At 34.5% G+C, this 22,077-nt stretch overlaps 3 protein-coding genes across 3 annotated transcripts; 1 reads left to right on the top strand and 2 right to left on the bottom strand.

The window, feature by feature from the left end:
- Positions 1-3,414: 3,414 nt before the first annotated feature.
- On the bottom strand, positions 3,415-5,667 carry LOC106343142 (lysophospholipid acyltransferase 1). The gene is made up of 8 exons (XM_013782278.1): positions 5,227-5,667; positions 5,094-5,149; positions 4,791-5,011; positions 4,300-4,708; positions 4,132-4,217; positions 3,991-4,054; positions 3,788-3,906; positions 3,415-3,700 (listed from the first exon to the last, which is right to left on the bottom strand). The coding sequence occupies exons 1-8, from the start codon at positions 5,529-5,531 to the stop codon at positions 3,563-3,565; spliced, it is 1,398 nt and encodes a 465-aa protein (XP_013637732.1). The 5' UTR covers positions 5,532-5,667; the 3' UTR covers positions 3,415-3,562.
- Positions 5,668-18,135: 12,468 nt separating this feature from the next.
- On the top strand, positions 18,136-18,870 carry LOC106294260 (thionin-like protein 2). Its single transcript, XM_013729828.1, has 2 exons — positions 18,136-18,542; positions 18,789-18,870. Exons 1-2 carry the CDS (start codon positions 18,140-18,142, stop codon positions 18,848-18,850), a joined length of 465 nt encoding a protein of 154 aa, XP_013585282.1. The 5' UTR covers positions 18,136-18,139; the 3' UTR covers positions 18,851-18,870.
- Positions 18,871-19,675: 805 nt separating this feature from the next.
- Positions 19,676-22,077, bottom strand: LOC106296197 (serine/threonine-protein kinase PEPKR2-like). Its single transcript, XM_013732278.1, has 4 exons — positions 21,835-22,077; positions 20,792-21,621; positions 20,414-20,710; positions 19,676-20,341 (listed from the first exon to the last, which is right to left on the bottom strand). Exons 2-4 carry the CDS (start codon positions 21,546-21,548, stop codon positions 19,968-19,970), a joined length of 1,428 nt encoding a protein of 475 aa, XP_013587732.1. The 5' UTR covers positions 21,549-21,621; positions 21,835-22,077; the 3' UTR covers positions 19,676-19,967.

Genomic DNA, 22,077 nt, shown 5'->3' with positions numbered 1-22,077 from the left:
TGTTAGCTTGATCCCATTATAACCATACCGTTCTGGGACCCTCTTACTCTATTAATAAAAAGGCCTAATTTGATTTTTTTTAGTTATACAGTACTCCCTCCGTTTCAGATTACTCGTCGTTGTAGAAAAAAAATTTTGTTTCAAAATAAGTGTCGTTTTATCATTTTAATGCAAAATTGAATGATTTTATATTTTAATCTATTTTTTAATTAGTTGAGATATGGTTAGGTGTATTGGTAATAACGTTTTTATCTAGTAAATATACAAAATTAATTTTTTTTTTAATCTGTGTGTCGAAGTCTAAAACGACAAGTAATCTAAAACGGAGGGAGTAATTTATAAATTGAATATTATGCAAGGTTTACTTCGAAAAAACCGCTATTAATACCACCGATTTTAAAGTTTTAAAATCTAATTTAGTAAAGGTTACTAATCATTTAGGACATTTTACCAACTTTACTAAAAAAATTTAAACTTTAGTTATGCAGCATTTTTTTAGTATTTGTAGATTGTACACGCAAATATCAATTTTTTAAAAGTCGCCATTAGTATAATAATAGGCAGAAACATTAGTCCTTATTTGTTTTTTGTTAATTATGCAAAAATTGAAAAACTTTTTGTTTAAATATCGTTGTTTTCTATAGCTATAACACATGGAACTTAATTTGTCAATATGTTCGAATCCAGTAGGTAATTATATAATTCTGATTATCAAGAAGAAATAAACTAAATTATTTTATCAGTGTTGTTTTTGCAAGATTGACTGAAAATTACATCTAATATTTGTTATTCAGTATAAATTTAGAATAGGCTCAAGCTGGTAATTTAGAAAAGTTAAAATGGTAAGCAAATGGCGGATGAAATATGTAATTAAAATTACAAACACTCACCTGGTTAATTTAGTTGGCTGCTATTTAATAGACATAATCTATTAGTTTGGCAAAAAATAATCTATTTATTTTTGTTAAAAACTCGCGCACATACATTTTTTAACGACACATGTACATTTTATATAATTTACTTTTTTTTTTATATGAGTGAAAATCGTCTTGAAAGAAAAGTTATAGCAATTTGTTTAGTTTCCGTCTAATTAAAGGCACATAAACTATGTGCTAAAATAAGAGATTAGCGTGGTTTATAACTCTTGGAATCTTTGATCAAGCATAATAATTAAATCTGGGAGTTGGGGCCAGCACATTGGACCACAAATATCTCAAATAAAAAAAAAGATATTCTTTCTATATTTGTTTTGCGGATATGGAACACGTGACCCTTTTCCATATTAAGTAAATTAGCTGTGAGTAACACGTGGGATTTCCGTGGGAACTATTCCTAAGTACGATGTTACAAACTACGCATAACATGTGCCAATTGATTTATCCTTTATTTTATCACTCAAAATACTTTAAGATCTGTAAATTTCAGCTAATGTGAAATATAAACCTATATACTTAAGGTTTATTTTAATTTTTTATAGGGACTTTCAGTTATTATTCTTTACTAATTTTTAATGTGGTTTTGTGTATTTTCTCAGTTACAAACAGTTCTGTGTAATAATAAATAACTACTTACAAGAGTGTAGGGCATGTGAAATTTACAATGTACTATAATTCCTAATTAATTATGGACTCACTCAAAACTTGTATTCGAATTAGTAGAATGATGAGTGACGAGTTTGATGACGATGACCTTTTTTTTTTTGAACAACCCGATGACGATGACCTTATATGTTAAATATGGATGATAATACACCAGAAAATGTTGAAATAAAAATATATAAACAATAGCAGAAAGTGTTAAGCTTTACAGACAAGAAGGCATGTAGGCCAATTAAATTAAGGCTTCAAGCTGTCTCGTGAGTGTCACATGCGCGTGTCCTTCATTAATCTTCTCTCTAGCCAATTTTTGTCTGAAGTATGTTAGGTGAACATTTTAATATGCATTTGTAGCCAATTATATGTCAATCCCGTGTATTAATATTTTACTAAACTTACTGTTTTCTCTGAAACATAGATTTGCCAACATTTTCACGCGTGCTAAGAAAACACATTAAATCAGTATAATAAATGTATCGTTTTCTGCAATTTTTAATTTTCAATATCTTTTAACTAATAGTACTTCAATAAAATCAATTAACTTTATTTTAAATTTACAATCTTTTCATAGAAAGCATAAAATAAATATTTTTGTGAAACAATTTTTTTTAAAAAAATATCTATCTTTTCGAAACGGAAGAAATATAAAACATATTTTTTTGGATTACTACTTAATCAAAAGATCATCCGATGTACTGTATTATGTATATCTGCAGACAGCAATACAAACAGTAACGTTAAATAAATTATAAGTCGCTGAAAAGCAAGCTACTGTATTAGAAATCCAGGATGAGTTAACATTTAACAGCATTTCAAAATCTTAGAATCGAAGGAAAACGGGTAGGTTGTAAGTTATGTTCTTATGGCGTCTGCCGTCTGGCGTTTTAAATTTTAGAACTCAGCACAAAATGAATGGTGGTTAAATGAAAACAATAATAAATGGCATGGTAATATAGTTGCGATTTGCTAATTAATATGTCTTCCATATTTACGTGTGGCATCTCTTATAGTATAACAGAAGGTATAGTACATTACCAATATCAAAACTAAATGAATAAGCCAAAAGTTTCTTTTGTAGGCCACAATATCTCCTGGAAGACTTATTTGGCAATCTTTATGGTACACGATGAATAAATAATACTCGCACTATGTTTTCACGTTATTCACATATCTATACTATTAAAGCAGGATTCTATTGTCCATTTTACCTTAGCATGTATTTTCTTTACTAACATTGCATGTTTCATTAAGGGCAATCAACTAATATTAATAACACATCTATATTGGGCCCTTTTTTTTTGATTCAGCCCACTGTCCACATCAGATCTCTCTTGTGCCATTTGGGCCGATTAAGAAATCAGATCCAATTCTCACATTTTTTTTTCCTTTGGGCCATTGAGTCAAAGTTCAAATAATTTTTTTCAACCATTCTTACTTTTTTTTTCTTAATATAATTTAAGCAGTCATAAAAAAATTAAATTTTTTTCATTGAAAAGTATAAATCTTTATTAAAAGTATATAATTTTTTTTATTAAAAATATTAACCACATAATAAAATTAATTTATCAGAGTTATACCAACTTAATTCATTAAAGAAATAAAATTTAATTTTTTAAATATAAATAGTCATTTAAAATGAAACACGATAAAGAAAAATAAAAAGTTTAAGTCTTTTATAAAATAAAACACAAATATATGAAATATGACATTTACTAAATATTTGTCAATTGAAAAAAAAAAAAAAAAAAAATCCGCGCTTTCAAAGCGCGGGTCAAAATCTAGTTTATACTTAATTCTATATATAATTGAAGATCCTATATCTGTAAAAAGAACTATGGAAAACCCAGATTTATAAGAATCACAAATACATCAAAAATAAACGAAAATAAAATCTGTATCATAAGCCCAGAGAGAAACAAGAACCGGACCGGTTTGTTTCCAATGTTACAGAATAAGAAGACAACATATTATTCCTCTTTACGTGGCTTTGGCCGAGAGGGCTTCGCAGGAACCACGTAGCTGAGGAGAATCAATCCAACAGGTATGATTGTTCCAATGTAATATACGCTCCCGTAGGCAGTGAGCGTTTCGTGCAAGCTTAAAACCTGAGAGATGGCGATTAAAAGAAAGAAACAAATGGCGTCAGAGGGATACAAAAGTGTAACAACAGAGAAAAAGGTTAGTTTTATCACCATGAAACCAACGGCTGAGTAGTTGAGAACCAAGACGGTGTAAAGAAAGTTGATGAACACCATGATACTTCTCAGGATTGCTAGTTTCGGACTGATAGCTTGTTGCCATCGGTAAATAACTGCAAAAGAAAGCAGAATGTAGATCAAAGAAGAAGAAGAAGAAGAAGAAGAGATGCCACCTAGAGAAAGAGAGTGACACTAACCTCTTGAGCCAGCAATCATCAAAGCTGATTGAACAAAGAACATCATGTAACCAGGATACAGTCCCTGCAAGTCGCATTACATGCTGTTCATTAGTTCTTACCATCATTGGAATCAAGAGAATAGATGAAGAAAGAACTCACATGCCAAACCGCACTGACGGTTTGTGTACCTAGTAACTGAAAGAAACCTGCTTTCTTCCCACTCTTCACAAGTCTCTCATACACGTCTGTATTTTAAACAATGCCAATAAGTGGATAGTCTCTCTCTCTCTCTCTCATGTAAGATTCACTCTTTAAACATATACTTACAGTGACGGAGCCAGGTGCTGACTTGTATGTTCCACACAAGCGGAATCTGAACCGCGCTCTTAGCAAGTTCTACACCGAGGATGTCCACGTTCTTGGCACGGTCCCATTTGGGTTTTGGCGAAGCATCATCAGTCCAGCCACTGAAACCCAAACCAGAGATGATAATAGAAGCCTCCGAGATCGACCAGATGAAGTAATACTTCCAGCGAGCCGTCTGTCCCGCCATGTACTGGTAACCAAACTTCTTCCAAAACCCCCATTCTTGGTACACTGGTTCAGTGAACCGAGTCAACGGGAACTGAGGGACTAGATAGAGATACAGAGCCATGCAAATCCCAGCTTGGAAGATAGCTCGCAGTGTAGCTAAATAAGGCGATGGCTGCTTTCTTTTCTCGGAACTATCCCAAATCTAGACAAAGCACAAAAGTTCACAAACCAAAGATTCTGACAGAGAGTGAGTAGTCAAGATTCAAGAAGAAGAAGAAGCTTACTCCTGTTCCCTCTGTCCATTGGAGATAATCTTTCATTTCGTAAACAGGACCAGCGAAATGGCTACCGCAACAGAGACAGTAACCAAAGTACTCGATCAAAGACGGCATCTCGATCAGTCTGTTCTTCTTCTGAGCTTCACGTAAGCCTTCCTCCTTCAACATCCCATCATTGTAATTAACCGCACATGAGATAACCTTCAGCGTTAACACCATTAACGCTCCTAATGTACAATAAAAATCACAACTTTCAGCTCACAAGAAGAGCATACAAAAAAGGCCAAAAAAGGAAGGATCTTTATTTACCAGTGGAGTCGATGCCACCTTCTTTCCACGCATCACCACTCATGTAAAACACATGACTACAACAAAATCACGAGATTGCATCATCAGGGTCATGCTAAAGGAAGAATCTTTATCAAATAAAACAAACCATTACCAGCCGATGAGATAAGCGAAGCCGAGGAAGAAACTGATGATTCCACACTTGGGTCGATACATCGCCATGGAAGCGTATCCGATCGTCATCGGAACGAGGAAGTGGAGATTTGAGGAGAAGCCGAAGGAGAGGTAAGAGAGGAATACGCCTGAAGCGGCGGCGTAGATGTGCTTGCCGAGTCGACTCGGAACGATTCGCCAGAAGAAGGAGACGGGGATCATGGCGACGAAGCATTGGAGGAAGCGGAGGACGGCGACCGATACGCCGATCGAAGCAGCCATCGAATTCATGTCCATCGATATCATGGCTGCTGGATTGAAACTCGGATCTAACTCACTCGGACTGAGTCACACGACCGAGTCGCTCCGGGGAGGCGTGTTTCAAGATCGTGTCGTGGATTTGCCTTCTTCGTTCGTTCACTCACTCAACAAGAAACGAAAAGATCAATTTTTTTTTCCTACATGTAATAAACCGATCGGTATACTTTCTCAACACTCGATTGAATCCCGATCGGTTCGGTTCAGTTAATTCATATCCCAGACTTGACCAATTCTTTGACGTTTCACCTTATCTAGTTATACACTTAACTAAGTGTTTTTACTGCATCATGTGCAGCAATTTTTTTTTAAAAAAATTTAAATTATATTTAAAACTAAAATTTTATTATTATTTTAAACTTTATTATATTCTTACCCATATTTTAAAATAAATTTTGATTTAGTTGAACATAAATTAAGATAAATCGAGCAATTTTTTAATTTTAAATTATATTTAAAAATAGATACATACAGTAAAATCTCTATAAATTAATACTAGATAAATTAATAATCTCTATAAATTAATAATTTTTTCAGTCCTGATTTGAGCATGTTCAAAATATGACACAAATAGATAAAATAATAATCAAATATTTTTTTAGAAAATTCTATGTAAATATATGGTCTCATTAAAATCATAAATTAATAATATATCTATATATACATTTCATATAAGTACAAACTAAATTAATAATCTCTATAAATTATTATTTCTTAACATTTCAATATATTTTGATAATATTTAGTAAAATCATATCGAAAAACCACATATAAGTTATATGAAACATAAAAACACAAAAACAAGTAATATAATAAAACAATATAAAATTCAAATATTTCTAAATTTTTATTAATGTATATATAGTAAATCTTATAAATAAATAAAAAACTAAAAAATGAAACATTTTGTAAATTAATATCTCTATAAATTAATAAATTTTCAAAGTCCCAAAATTATTAATTTATAGAGGTTCTACTGTATATATATACATGTTTTTAAAATTTTAATCTTAGATAGATTTTTAATCTATTTCTTTTTGTATATATTAAATCAACTTGTATGAAATTAATTGAAAATTTTGGTATAAAAATTGTATAATAAAGTAAAACTAAAAAAAATTCTAAAATTTGTAGATATATAAAAGAAACTAAAGATATCAAAAATAATATTTTTAAGAAAATTGTAGAAAAATTGGAAAATGTTTTTGGTACTAAAGTTGTATAATTAAAAAAAGAAATAAATAATATTTCGAAAATTTAAATTTTTTATTATATTTATACTACTATATTATTTAATGTCATATTTTAATATATTTTATTTAATGATGATGTATAATTTACTACCATATTCTAAGAAGATTACAAAAAATATAAATCAGCATTAAATGAAATCATTCATGTCGTTTTTTCATAAGCAATGTCATATATCTTATTGCGTCATGTCATGCTTTTTTAGTGAATGTGTCTATGCAGATGACATGTCAGCATAATTTAAAAATTCACTTCGTAAATAATAACCAGAGGATTACGGTAGATAAAACCACGATTTTAAAACAATTATGATATAACATAAAATTTACGAAAAGACTAATTGAGTATTTGTTTTAGAATGAAGGAATTTGTATATCTTAACAGTACTTAAAATATTGAATTTGTAATTTCAATAACCATATGCACAATATCCAGCACACATAATTTACATTCATACGTGTATGTAAACTAACAATGGTTTGTACACATTTATGTTTATGTATATTCTGATTTTGTAAATGTTACGCGGAAACTCGATCTCTCAATCACTCGTTTGGATCTTGACAATCAAGAAAAAGCGATAAATCGACACAAGAGTTTTTTTTTTATCCAGTGTTATCCTGCGATGTGCAGAGATTACTCACTGGAGCTAGAATCAATCCAGCAAATCCACTAGATCACTGACTCGAACTCTCTGAACAAGACTCTCTCACGAAGACGAGAACCCGAGCTCACTATTCTGTTACAGACGCTAACCAACTCTGACTTATCCTTTTATATTTAAGGATGTACAAAACCGGAATTAACCAAGACTCTAACTAACTCGATTACGCCAAACCGGATAACATAACCGAGTCAGCTAAAACCTTTTGTTTCCCTCAGAGTGTTTACAAGACTTAAGTATAAAGCTATCAATACTCAACAATCTCCACCTTAGATGAAATACTGCAACTCTGAGACTCCTTAAACTCCACCTTCAACACAAGTCATGATCTCTTCCCCGTGGATTCACCTTCTGGATTTACACCTCTAGCTAGTGCCTCGGCCAATTCAGGCTTTGAGGACTCTGAGCAAGTCTAATGCTGACTTGAACTTGCTCACAGGTACACCTTTTGTCAATATATCAGCCGGATTCTGGTTTGTATGGATCTTCTGTATATCTACTTCACCACTTTCAATGATATCTCTCACAAAATAGAACTTTCTCGCCACATGCTTCGTCCTCTTGTGAAAGACATTGTTCTTGGACAGATTGATTGCACTCTGAGAATCACACCAAATCTTGACTGCTCCATGACTGAAACCAAAATCTTCTAGCAACCCTTTTAGCCAAATAGACTCTTTCACGGCTTCAGTAATCGCCATGAACTCAGCTTCGGTTGTAGACAATGCCACAACTGACTGAAGACTTGACTTCCAACTAATCATGTTTCCTCCAAAAGTGAAGACATATCCAGATGTTGATCGCTTCTTATCCAAATCACCAGCAAAGTCTGAGTCGCAATAGCCCTGTATCTCCAACTCCTTCGCTTTTGTATATGCCAACTGAAGATCCTGAGACCCTTTAATATACTTCAATAGCCACTGAACAGCTTCCCAATGTAGCTTCCCTGGCTTACTCATGTAGCGACTCACCAAACCATACCATGAGCTAAGTCTGGCCTAGTTCCAACCATAGCATACATAATGCTACCCACAGCTGAACAATAAGGTGTAACCTCCGTATCAACGCACTCACTCTCATCCTTAACTGCAGATAGTTTGAAATGAGCGCCAATGGGAGTTTGAGTACTCTTTGCTTCTGACATTCTGAAGTTATCAACTACTTTCTTTAGATACACAGACTGTGACAACCTGAGACTCCCATTCTTCCTATCTCTTATAATGTCCATACCCAAAATACGCCTCGCAGCTCCCAAATCCTTCATTTCAAAAGTGTTGCTGAGCTGATCTTTCAGTATCTTGATATCAGTCATCTTCTTTGCTGCAATAAGCATGTCGTCAACGTAGAGTAGTAGGTATAGATGATCACCCTGAGACACCTCCTTCGTGTAAACACACATATCATGTTCACTTCTACTGAAGCCTTGATCCTTCATGAACTGATCAAATCTTTTGTTCCACTGTCGTGGAAACTGCTTCAGACCATATAAAGATTTTTTCAGTAGACACACTTGATGTTCCTTTCCTTTGACCTCATACCCTTCAGGCTGATACATGTACAGATCCTCCTCCAAATTTCCATGAAGGAAAGCCGTTTTAACATCCATCTGTTCCAACTCAAGATTTTGATTCACCACTAACGACAGAAGCATCCTAATGGAAACATGCTTAACCACAGGAGCAAATACTTCTTGATAGTCAATCCCCTCCTTCTGTGTGAACCCTCTAGCCACTAGTCTCACCTTATGCCTTTCAGGCTCAACGCCTTCTACGCCTGGCTTTATCTTAAACAACCACCTGCAGCTAATAATCTTCCTGTTAACTGGCTTGTCAACTAGAATCCACGGCTCATTACGTCTGAGAGAATCCATCTCATCATCAGTGGCTGCGTTCCACTTGATCCAGTCTCTGCTAGCCTTCGCTTCTGTAAGATCATGTGGTTCTTCTATGTTCACCACTTCTGCGATATATAAGGCAAAAGCTATTTCTTCCTCTGAACAATCATAATCATTAAGTATGATTGGAGGTACCACATGTATTCTTGGTCTGTCTCTAGCCAGTTGATAGTTTGACAGGCTTGATCTGGCAGATGCATTAAGGTTTCCTTCTGTCTCATCTTCACTGGCCTTCTCTGAGTCAACCACAGTTACTCCACGTTGAACGGCACGTTCAGGTTCCAATGTGCTCGCACTGTAGGCTTCCAATCTTTTAACATCTGTAGACGGATTAGCATCACTTTGATTCTCTTTCACTACATCCCACATTTTCAATGCATCTTTATACATCAGATCCTCCTGAAATTTCACATTTCTGCTTACCACACACTGATCACCTTCCATCATCCAGACCTTGTAGCCTTTGGTTCCTATAGGGTAACCAATAAAGATCCCTTTTAAAGCTCTAGGCTGAAGCTTACCTTGATTTACATATAAGAAAGCCACACATCCAAACTTCCTCATATGTTTGTATCCCGGTCTCTTGTTTAACCACACTTCTTCTGGAGTTTTAAAACCAATGCTTGATGATGGAGACCTGTTTACCATATATGCTGAGATAGCTGCAGCCTCTGCCCAAAATTTCTCATCAAGCCCAGACTCTTTTAATAGACATCTGACCGTCTCCATTAATGTCCGATTCATACGTTCTGCCACGCCGTTTTGTTGAGGCGTGTAAGTGCAGGTTCGATGCCTAGTGATTCCATGTTTCTTACAGAAATCATTGAAAGCATTGTTGCAGAACTCAAGACCGTTATTTGTCCTCAAGTACTTCACTTTCTTATCAACCTGATTCTCAACAAGCTTCTTCCATTCACAGAAATTCAAGAAAGTCTCGTCTTTAGTCTTGAGGAAACAGAGCCATACCTTCCTTGAGTGATCATCAATTAGTGATAAGAAGTACTGGCTTCCAGACATAGATGACTCAACATGCGGAGAACCCCATAGGTCAGCGTGAATGTACTCGAATGCGTTTCTAGTTTCATGTCTACCAGCTTCAAAACTTACACGCTTAGCCTTTCCAACAGCGCAATGTTCACAAAAAGTTTCTTTTCCAATATCTCTTTTCTTTAGAAACCCTTCCTTCACAAGAACCTGCATGTTCTTGTAACTCATATGTCCGAGTCTACTATGCCAGACCGACACTTTAGACTTAGAGCCTTCTACGTGACAAATCTCCTTTGTCACTGTCTCACCATCCAGTATGTATAGACCATTTCTCAATATGCCTTGTAGCGCTAGCTTTCCTTTCTTGAGGAACTTGATTTTACCTTCAGCACCTGAGTGAGTAAAACCAAGTTTATCCAAAGTCCCGGTTGAGATGAGATTCCTCCTGAGTGTTGGTACATATCGAACATTATTCAGAATTTTGACTGAGCCTCCATGAGTGTTGACACTGATTGATCCAATACCAAGCGTTTCAACCGTGTGATAATCACCCAAAAGAATCTTACTGGAGCCTTCTTCTGAGAACTCCACAAACCAATCTCTTCTGCAAGTCATATGGTGAGTACACCCTGAGTCAATGACCCACTCTTCTCTTGAGTTATCCACTGATACATTCAGAACATCACCTGTCTCCAGCTTCTCAATGACCACAGCCGCCTCTCCATCGTTATCACTTCCATGCTTCGCTTTCTGGCATAACAATCCTTCTTCAAATGTCCTTCCTTCTTACAGTACCAACACACAATCTTTCTCCCATTTGACTTACTCTGTGGTCTATTGCTTCCACGCGAGTCTCTTCTAGAGCTTCTTCCTCTATCATCTGTGTACAGGATTGAACCTGAGTCTTTCTCAGTTTTGCTCATCTCCTTCACCTCACGCTGCCTGGACCTCGCTGCAGAGCAGACCTCTTCAAGTGTTAATGAGTCTTTCCCATACTTCAGAGTATGTTTGAGTTGATCATAACTCATGGGAAGAGAATTCAAGAACACAATCGCTTGAATCTCATCAGTCACACTGAAATTCAGGCTGCTCATCTCGGCCACAATCTTGAGAAACTCATCAGAATTTACCTCAATGGTCTTTGAGCTATCACACTTAAAAGTGTAGAATTGAGACTGAACGAAGATCCGATTCGGCAATGACTTCGACATGTATGACTTTTCAAGCAGTGACCACATCGATGCTTCAGTAGTAAAATGCTTGACCTTTCGCAGTACCTGATTGCTGATATTCAAGATTATCATATCTTTTGCTCGCTCATCTTTCTCCAATTTGATCGAATCTAAGATCATCTTTGTTTGCGAACCACCAGATTCATCGTCATCATCATCCGAAACTTTCTTTCCTTCTTCCTTCGTTAGAGGAACCTCGATCTCGAAGTTATCACTGAGAACCACCTCCTTCAAGCCAGAAAATCCGAAGTGAGCCATCATACGGATCGTCCAAAGCGAGAAGTCGCCTTCTCCGTTGAACAGCTCCACCTCCGCCCGAATCTTCTTCGTCGTCATCGGAACCTCCCCAGATCTTAACAGCCGAGGCTCTGATACCACTTGTTACGCGGAAACTCGATCTCTCGATCTCTCAATCACTCGTTTGGATCTTGACAATCAAGAAAAAGCGATAAATCGACACAAGAGTTTTTTGTTTCCCCAGTGTTATCCTGCGATGTGCAGAGATTACTCACTGGAGCTAGAAACAACCCAGCAAATCCACTAGATCACTGACTCGAACTCTCTGAACAAGACTCTCTCACGAAGACGACGACCCGAGCTCACTATTCTGTTACAGACGCTAACCAACTCTGAACTATCCTTTTATATTTAAGGATGTACAAAACCGGAATTAACCAAGACTCTAACTAACTCGATTACTCCAAACCGGATAACATAACCGAGTCAGCTAAAACCTTTTGTTTCCCTCAGAGTGTTTACAAGACTTAAGTATAAAGCTATCAGTACTCAACAGTAAACAAGGAATACAGAGATCGCCAGATTGTAAATGTCCAATTGAAGAATTATACATCATGGTAGTAAAAATACTATAAAGTGGAAGTTGACGACTACCCAATATAGTTTGTATTGATTGGGTTTTCAAATAAGTGATTATTTATTAGTCTGATATTTATGTGGTTACAAAAATATCAACCGATAGAACGGCAAATACGATGCACAAAAGTTAGGAACTCAGCAGTCAGCACCCTATGAAATTTAACAAGCAAATTTTACCATCTGAACTAACTGACATTCGATGTAATTCGTCCCTAAACGTTTTTAACAATACCGGCCCTCAAGCTAATACTTGATGAGCTTGTACTCAAGCCTGGCCCTGGAGAGGATGGTTACTGAACGTCATAACTAGTCATGACTCATGACATACCTATTCAATTAAAGCGAGGTCCATTTATGATTGTAAAATGAAGAAGTGAAAAACAATATATACACGTTAGGTTTATGCATAACTTAGTATCATAAAAATAGATTATAACCATATCTAGAATGTGTAACGTCAGAAATCCCAATATTCTAAGTGCATTGACTAGGATTAATTACCTACAATATTATTATACCATAGCATATCAAAACTAATTTATTACTAAATATGAAAATGTTGACTATAGTTAACACAAAAATACAACACAGTCTATATATACAAACCCTTGTAACCTAGTTACACCAACCAACATTCATACTCAACGAACACTTTCAGTCAATTTTGATAATATTCTTTGTATAAAGATTTTTATTATCAACAAGAAAATATGGAGAACAAAATAATCGCGATGTTAGTGGTGATAATGGGGAGCCTTTTGGTCGACACAGAGGCTATGGGTTTTCAAGAATGTTGCCAAGGTTGTATATCGGGTTGTCGTGCAAACGGATTAAGTGTGACATGTCCTTTCACGTGTCTCGCGATTTGTATAAAACCTTCTGAGCCAGATCTTCAGGAAATAGACCAGACTGATTATTTTTGCAGACTTGGATGTGCTACCAATCGTTGTGTTCCATCCTCCTCGATTGAAGATAAGGGTAAGTTTTATATTCTTGTGTTTATATACACTTCAATCATGTGGATCTGAGTATATTAAGCAGATGTCTTAGAATGTTTGAAGTTTTTAATCATTTGAGTTAATTTTATCCTAATTAACTTTCTTATGGAATTTTGTTTTGTTATGAGCAGATTACGCAGAGAAAGTTTCGGTATGTGTGGATTCATGCTCAAATATGTGCTCTAACAAGAACTAAAGCCTACACATTAATTTGTTTTCGTTCTTTGTAAACTAGTGTCTAATAAAAAGATATAAACATGGAGTGGTTTGTATCGATTAAGTATTCAAATCCAAAGGAGAATGATTTATTGATTTGATACTATATTGTGTTACAAACAAGTATATTGACAAAATATCGATCCGAAACAAAGAGTCAAAAATGATAAAAATGGTGTGTTTAATAAATTTTTTGTAGATTGTCCAATGTGTTTCCCGTTTCCATCTAATGTTATTGCAATAACGATTGTTGTTAATTATTTGAAATTTCATCAGAAGAAAGTTATTATGGTTAGTTTATCAATATCATCAATCGACAAAATGGAACTGAACTTCATCGTTGTGGTTTATTTTTTCCTCCAATATCCTAGTATTTTGCGTACACGTACATTTTCGTTAGACTAAACATTGTAAATCATGTTCATCTTCTAAGTGTGTTGCATGCATCTTCTAATTGCGAGAGCTGCTCACCTCAAAAACTGGTCGGACTTTGGTAATACTGGATACAGCTAGATTCAGGGTCGGATCTGAGCATAGGCAAATGAAATATTGGCTTTGGCCCCCAAAATTTTTGAAGGTTTTTGGCTAGATTTACAAAAAGGTATAAACTCTAAATTGGATTATACATGGATAAAATCATAAAATAAGTTCTCGTTAATTATCGTACCACCAAACGATATCTAATCTATTAATTTATGGTTCTATTTTTTATCTGCCATACAAAAGTCTATGTTTGATCATATATGATAAACTTAACTAAACATCCTAAATTTACTCATATATGATATTTTCCTAACAAAAACAATATATATCTAAACAACAACATTCCTAAGAAAAGACAAATATATTTCCAATAGGCAATTATCGTTTGATTGTTTATAATATTTAATCTAGACCAAATCTTTTATATATTTCAGTAATTAATTTTGAAATTAAATAGTATAGCCTAAGTTATCATATTAAATTTCTATATAAAACAAAATTAATAATAGTTTATTGGTTGTAACATTTATGTCTGATTTTTGTAGTAAGAATAAAAACACCAAACCGAAATATAATATATTAAATAAAATAATATTTTTAAAATATAATATTAAATAATTTAATTTAGTCACATATAAAAATTTTGAGAATAAAAATTTCTAACCAAAAAATAATAAAATTTTGTATTAATTCTTATACAACTAATGTTTAAAATTAAACTATTAATATGATGTTGGATTTTTAAATAAATTAACAAAAATACTAAATTAATATATGATTTGCACAATTTCATCAAAAACAATTTCCATCAAATATAAAAATTTTCAAAATAATATTATATACGTAAAATTAAATTGATATTAAATATATATCTTTATAAGTTATTTTATATTTTAAATATTATTTTAAAAAAAATGTGTACAGACATGAGGGTTCAAATTTAGTTATACCATAATTTGTCGTCGACTATGATAACTACTACGTAAAGTTTTCTCGGTTTTTTTCTATATACTCTATGGGTTGATCTCGTATCAATATTATTTATATTATATTTAGTGCTACAAAATAGATATTTTATCATATTCTTTGATCCGCATTTGGAATGTCTTGCTAATATTAGAAGTAACTGGATCATTTCGTCGGACTATCATATTACCTATCTGGACCAAAATTCAAATATATACTTACCAAATATTAACAACTTTGTTACCAGTAAAACCGGAACTCATAACAAATGAGTTTACGCTCATGCCCCAAATTAATTTTTACCATTAGACTACAAGTCTACGACCTCTTCTTTATGAAAAAAGACAACCCTTCCACAAACAAATATGCACAACAAAAATAACTTGATCAGCTTTAGAAATAAAAAAAAAATACAAAAAGTGGCGATTCTTATGACAATAGTGATATTTATAGAATACATACGGAAATTATTTTCTTGTAGACACTAATACATATATTATTTTTAAACACTATTACATATATTTAACTCAACTTAAACAAATTCACGAGACGTCAACAAGAAGAAAAGTAAATTTGTGTACTTAGTAGATACATCTAAAAACAGCATACACATGTTTACGTTAATGCAAACTTTTATTTTAGAAAAAAAATGAAATAAAATAATCAAAGAGTTATCCATTACATATGTTCAAAAAACAATGGTAATAGTCTCTTCAGGTTAATATAAGAGCTGAAGAGATTATTATAATTTTTTTGAACATATGCAGACAGCACTATGAAAATGTACGTGACCAACATTGAACACAAAAAGAAAACTCATTGATTGTTGTCGCCACGGTACGAAATGACCAGATAATTCCGATACACAAAACGGATCAAACACTTATGCCGTATTCTATTTACATGAAGATCTGTACAACAAGGTCAGTATAGGTAGAAGGAACAAACAATAATCAGATCGATAGCATGGTTGTTGACACGGAGAAAAAAATTGAAACTCGGATCTAGCTCATTCGAACTGAGTCACACCACCGTGTCGCTCCGGGAGGCTTTGTTCAGATCGTGTCGTGTGGTCTTAGTCTCTTGGAGCGCTTCCTTTGTTCGTTCCCTCGCACGAAAAGGAATCAATTTTTTTTTCTACCTGTAATAAACCGATCGGTACACTTTCTCAATACTCGATTGAGTTCGGTTCGATTCGATTAAGTCATAGCCAAGCCTTGGCCTATTCTCTCTCTCACGGTTTCACCCAGTCTAGTTATAAACTTACTGTAAATAAACATAAAACCATGAATTTAAAACAATTATGAAAGAATAAAATTTACGGGAAAACTAATGATTTGTTTATTTGTTTAGGAATGAACGAATTTGTATCTTAAAATTATTTTAAATATTGAAATTGTAATTTCAATAACCATATGCACAATATCCAGCACAAAATAAATACATTTATGCATGTATGTAAACTGTATTTGATAAACAAAGATTTTTTACAAAACTCAGGTCTAATAATCAGAGCCGTGCCTCGGTGTTAAATTTTGAAACATTGGCTTATGGCATCAAATTTTCTAGAAACAATTAAGGGCATATTTTTCTAGCTAGTTCCATCTATTTAAGCTCAAGTAACAAAAATATAAATGAAATGCTTAAAGGTTAAAAGTTTTCTGATAGTTAGAAAGAAGACAAGAATACAGTATATACTTATGGTCATACTCAGAGGTGTGCCTACGCTTTTGATTTTGAGGCATTGGCCTCAGGTCCCTCCTCATATTTGTTAATTTTGGGGTCCCAAATTTACAGTTTATGACACAAATAAAATGATAATAGTCACCGGAAAATATGTTTTTAATTAACCAAACCTCCATTTATATTCTCATTTGTTTTCATGAGCTTTAACTTCTGTTTTAATTAATGTTGAAAACTTTTTTGTCTATGTAGAATTTGGTTTTGTTAATAACAAAACATATAATGCTTTCCATTTAAAGCTTTTATAATTTTTTCATAAAATAGTTTCAAATTATGAAATAACAAAAACCCAGTTTTATTTGTCAACTTATATTAAAATATTATTATTATACTAATATTACTTATATTATTATTTAGTTGTTATTATTATTATCTATGTAGAATTTGGTTTTGTTAAAATGAATTATATTTGCCTTAGGCCCCGATTGTTCTAAGCACGACACTGGTCATACTTAAGCAACCATAATAGTATATAATCATTTTTTATTATCAAAATACAGTAAAATAAATAAAGATCGGTTTTGTTATATAAAAATATTGTTTGATTTGGCTATTTTATATTTGTTAATGTGTATCACATAAAATATTAATGTTCTACTCGTTTTATTTATTTTAATAGTGCTGGTTCAAAATTTTAAATTTAATAGTTTATTAATTTTTTTTTTGAAACAAAAACTAGTTTGAAAAGTAATTTAGCTTTTATTTGGTTCTACTTTATGACTTAACTACAAAACATTTATAACTAAGTGTAGGCATTTTATTTTAATTCGCTTATGGCAGCTCAAATTGTTGGCACAACACTGCTAATAATGGTAGGCGGATTCTGGTGTGGTAAGTGACCCATATTCGAAGTAATTCAACGACACTAAACATATGCAATCACAGGATATAGAGCAACACTTTCGACTTCATTTAAATATCCGGAGAGAGGATTCGTTCGTGGACTGCATTTCATATTAAAAATTAGTATAAGTTTTTCTATAGATCTTGGGATACCCCAAGTTGATAAAAAACAAAGGTTTTTACATGTTTATGTTAATGTAGATTTTGATTTTGGAAAAACAATATTTTGATTTTGGAAAAACAATATTTTGATTTTGGAAATAAATATAAAGATCTCCAGATTGTAAATGTGCAATTGAAGATCTAAACATCATGGTAGTGTAATATGTTACCTAAAATGAATAGTTATCCCTATATAAATAAACCTTGTTAACACAACCAACATTCACAACTAACAAACAATTTCATCTATTAAAAAAAATTCATTCCCTCTCAAAAAAAAAATGAAGAGCAGAAAGGTTACCATGTTAGTGACAATAATGATACTTATGATGATGGGAAACCTTTTAGATCAAACAAAGGCTCAAAAAAGTTCTTTAGGTCAAAGAGAAGCTGAGAAAATCCCTTTTATTCAGTGTTATCCATCTTGTCTTAAAGAGTGCAAAAGTACTTACAAGTTTCCAGCGTCTCTCAAGTGTCCAATTATATGTCTTAAAGCCTGTCTTCATCCTCCATCACCATCACCATCACCATCACCATCACCATCACCATCACCATCACCATCTCCATCTCCATCTCCATCTCCATCTCCTCTTTCGGAGAAAACTATTGATGAAACTAATGATTTCTGTAAATTTGGTTGTGCTGTGCAACAATGTGCTTCTCTTTCTACTATGGAAATTCCAAGTAAGTTTGCTTTTCTCGAAAATCCACAATTCATCAAAATTTACTCATCATATATGTGTATATTATTGTGTTGCTTTTAATTGCTTAGTGGTAAACTACTGCGCTATTAAAAAGTCATACTTAGGTATTATTTGTGTCAAGAAAATTTTATTTATATACAATGGAATTCTTTTAATTAATTTCATATATATTGTTGTCTTTTTGTCTTTTTGTCTTTTTGATTTTTGTTGTTTGTGCTATTTACAGATGTGAAGAAAGTCGCAGCCTGTGTCGATTCATGTTCGATTAAGTGTTCCAGCAAAAACTAAAAAGCGATACTTTTCCTCCTACAAATTAATATTTAAATTAAAGATAAAAATAAAATAGTTTGTATTGATTGGGTTTTCAAATAAATGATTTTTTAATATTTCTGAATATATTTATGTGGTTACGAACATATCAATTGATAGAATCACCAACTGAAGTCACTCAGTAAAGAGCTTATCTCAGCAAGGAGAGGATGGTTACTAAACTTCATGATTAGTCATGACATACCTAGTTGTGTACACACATGACATATCCAATACAATTAAAGCCACATCCATTCATGATTGTAAAATGAAGAAGTGAAAAACAATATGTACACATTGGGTTTATGCATCATAGATATCAAAGAAAGAGTATCAATTATATGATTCACTCAATCACAATAATCACTCCATCATATATTTTCATAAGGATCATATGATCCTGTCATTTATTGTTTGATTCATATAGATAGCTCTACTGTATAAATTTATGCAACTCATTGTATCATAATACAATTCATACATTTCTCTTGTTTTCTCATAAGTTAATACAATATCAGAGCAGGTTATTCTTATGTGTTTTGATCCACCGATTAAACTCAATATACAGACATTTTTCGTAGTTCTCATTGAGAATTTCATGTTCCATCTTCTAGTAAGTTTTGTTTGTTAAATTCTGGTCGCTCGCAGCTGACTCTGCGTCCCGAAAAAGAACAAGTCAATATCATGAGCCTTCGGACGATTCTTTCTTAATTGCCAGCTCTTATTTCAGATTAATATAAGAGCTGAAGAGATTATAATAATTCCTTTTGAACATATGCACTATGAAAATGTACGTGAACAACATTGACCACAAGAAAAAAAACTCATTGATTGTTGCCGCCACGGTTAACGAAATGACCAGATAATTCCGATACAAAAAACGGATCAAACACTTATGGCGTATTCTATTTACATGAAGATCTGTACAATAAAGTCAGAAAACGTAGAAGGAAAAACCAGAATCAGATCATATCCAGCTATTAGAGAGAGCTATTACGATTTATATGATATACTGAGTCACTAAGATCATATCATATCAGGGACAAACAAACCCATGTGACTTGGAGACTTGGACGAGTGTGTGAAACTGGTTTTGTCAGAAGGCTCGACAGAGTGTATTAGTAGTCGTGGTCAAGTTAGAAGAATGTTGCTGTTCGATGGGGCTGTTCGTGGGACTACAGAGTCTGCTTCTCTTTGGTTCTGAGATCCTCACGTTGGAGATTGCAACCACAAGCACATCGACCACACCGCTCTCATCTTCTTCCTCCTCCTCCTCTGTGTTGGAGAATGAATCAGTCGGTGAATCATCATATGTTGTCTTCTTCTCTCTGTTAGCTCTGTTTACGTCAGTTTTCTTCATCGGACTGCGAAGCTGAAGGCCGGGAGGAGATCCTGCTTGACCCTTGTGCTTCGACTTGATGCACATTGTCTTGAGAGTCCGGTCAGTGTAAAAGAGTATCCATGGATGCCCTGAAACACACAAGTGAAGATATAGAACTCAGTGCTGCAAGTTAAGGAGCTGGAAGAGATTAAAAGGCTTACTTAGCACTTCATCCGCAGTGATCCTGGCAGATTCGTCCCTTGATAGCATTCTTGACAATAGATCACGAGCTGGTTTGGAGACGGACTCCCACACTCCAGAGTTGAAATCAAGCTTCACTTTCTTGATTGCTTCGAAAATAGCATCCAAAGAGTCTCCCTTAAACGGGAGTACACCGGACAGGAGAGCGTATAAGAGGACTCCTGCACTCCAAACGTCAACTTTCTCTGAATAACTTTCAGAAAGAACTTCAGGTGCTACATAAGCAGGACTTCCCGCCAATCCAGACAATGTCTGACCTGTGCCATTGAACAAGCAGATAAGTAAAAACCTTCACAGCTCAATTAAACAACAGATTACTACGGAATAATACTAATTACCTTTTGCAATTCTCATGGCGAGGCCAAAATCAGCGAGCTGAATCTTCCCAACAGCTGTGAGGAGAATGTTCTCAGGTTTGATATCTCTATGCACAACTCCCATCTCGTGGCAATAATTGATAACTAGCATGAGGTCCTTGAATATATTAGCTGCACGCTGCTCAGAGTACCTCCCCTCCTTAACCATCTGATCAATCAAACGTCCTCCCGAACACAGCTCCATCACAAGATGAAAACAATCCGACTCTTCATACACAGCATGCAACGTGACAACCCGAGGATGACCAGACAAATGCTGCATAATCTCAACCTCCCTGTGAACAGTCTCCTCCCCTTTCTTCAGTGTCTTACAAGCAAAGTCAATCCCGTTACTCTTCGACCTACAGATCCTAACCGACCCGAACTTCCCTTTCCCAATGTTAGGACCCAAAACATAGTCATCGTCAATCTTGTTCTTCCTACCAGTCTGAGTGGAAACGTCAATGCAACCAATCTTCCTCTTCAAACCTCTCCCCGACGAAACCAGAGACGACGCGCCGCAAGGAGGTGCGGTCGCGACGCCGGCGAGGCGTCTCTTGAAGGAACCAACAGAGTCCTCGTCGACGACGGTGTCATTCTCCTTGCAGCGCTTCTTGAGTCTAGCGTAACCTTCTAGTGAGAAGTGTGACCTGAAGTTGGATGATCGCGATGCAGTAGTTGCACATGATAGATCCTCCTCCGAACCTTCGGCTTCACTACCTTTCCGCTTCTTCCTCATCAAAACAGATAGCAACGGATCTCACCACACATCAGAGTCACTTACATAAGGATCAAAAGGATCAGTCTTTCTCCTACAGAAACAGAGCAAAAAGGAAAGGACTTTACAAGTGTAATCTTAGACAACAGCGGAAGAAGAAGAAGAAGCTTCAATGACTTAGAAACTTGCCCACACAGATTATTTTCCCGCGAAATCACGAAACTTTCCTCGGAATGCTTAGATCGAAACAGCTAAAAAGCTACACTCAATCGAACTAAAGGTCATGAAACCAGGGCAGAAAACGAACCTCGGGGAATCACGAAAAGATGCGACCTTTTTCTCCCGAGACGAAGCCGATCAGAAGGGGTGATGGAGAGAATCGAGGCGAAATTGACGGAAAATCAGGGAGGAGAAGACTAACACCGTATCGAATCCCGAGGAATCGAAAAAATAGTTAACGAAGATCGAAACCCTAGAGAGAGAGAGAGCAATCTCGAGGAAAGCGATGTTTAGGGGAAAAAAGAAGCTTTATAAGCCTTAATCGGTGATG

Source organism: Brassica oleracea, chromosome C5, assembly GCF_000695525.1.
Source record: "Brassica oleracea var. oleracea cultivar TO1000 chromosome C5, BOL, whole genome shotgun sequence".
NCBI classification, from domain to species: Eukaryota; Viridiplantae; Streptophyta; class Magnoliopsida; order Brassicales; family Brassicaceae; genus Brassica; species Brassica oleracea.
This window is presented reverse-complemented; position numbering and strand designations above follow the sequence as displayed.

What these genes read in the sequence shown, in the direction of transcription:
- LOC106296197 (XM_013732278.1), bottom strand. Translation starts at nt 21,548, where the DNA reads ATGAGGAAGAAGCGGAAAGGTAGTGAAGCCGAAGGTTCGGAGGAGGAT. An exon ending in CGCCATGAGAATTGCAAAAG is followed by an intron (nt 20,711 to 20,791) that starts GTAATTAGTATT and finishes TCAATGGCACAG; the next exon opens with GTCAGACATTGTCTGGATTG. An exon ending in CACTGCGGATGAAGTGCTAA is followed by an intron (nt 20,342 to 20,413) that starts GTAAGCCTTTTA and finishes TGTGTGTTTCAG; the next exon opens with GGCATCCATGGATACTCTTT.
- LOC106343142 (XM_013782278.1), bottom strand. Translation starts at nt 5,531, where the DNA reads ATGATATCGATGGACATGAATTCGATGGCTGCTTCGATCGGCGTATCG. An exon ending in TTCGCTTATCTCATCGGCTG is followed by an intron (nt 5,150 to 5,226) that starts GTAATGGTTTGT and finishes ATTTTGTTGTAG; the next exon opens with TCATGTGTTTTACATGAGTG. An exon ending in AGGTGGCATCGACTCCACTG is followed by an intron (nt 5,012 to 5,093) that starts GTAAATAAAGAT and finishes ATTGTACATTAG; the next exon opens with GAGCGTTAATGGTGTTAACG.
- LOC106294260 (XM_013729828.1), top strand. Translation starts at nt 18,140, where the DNA reads ATGAAGAGCAGAAAGGTTACCATGTTAGTGACAATAATGATACTTATG. An exon ending in TTCTACTATGGAAATTCCAA is followed by an intron (nt 18,543 to 18,788) that starts GTAAGTTTGCTT and finishes TGCTATTTACAG; the next exon opens with ATGTGAAGAAAGTCGCAGCC.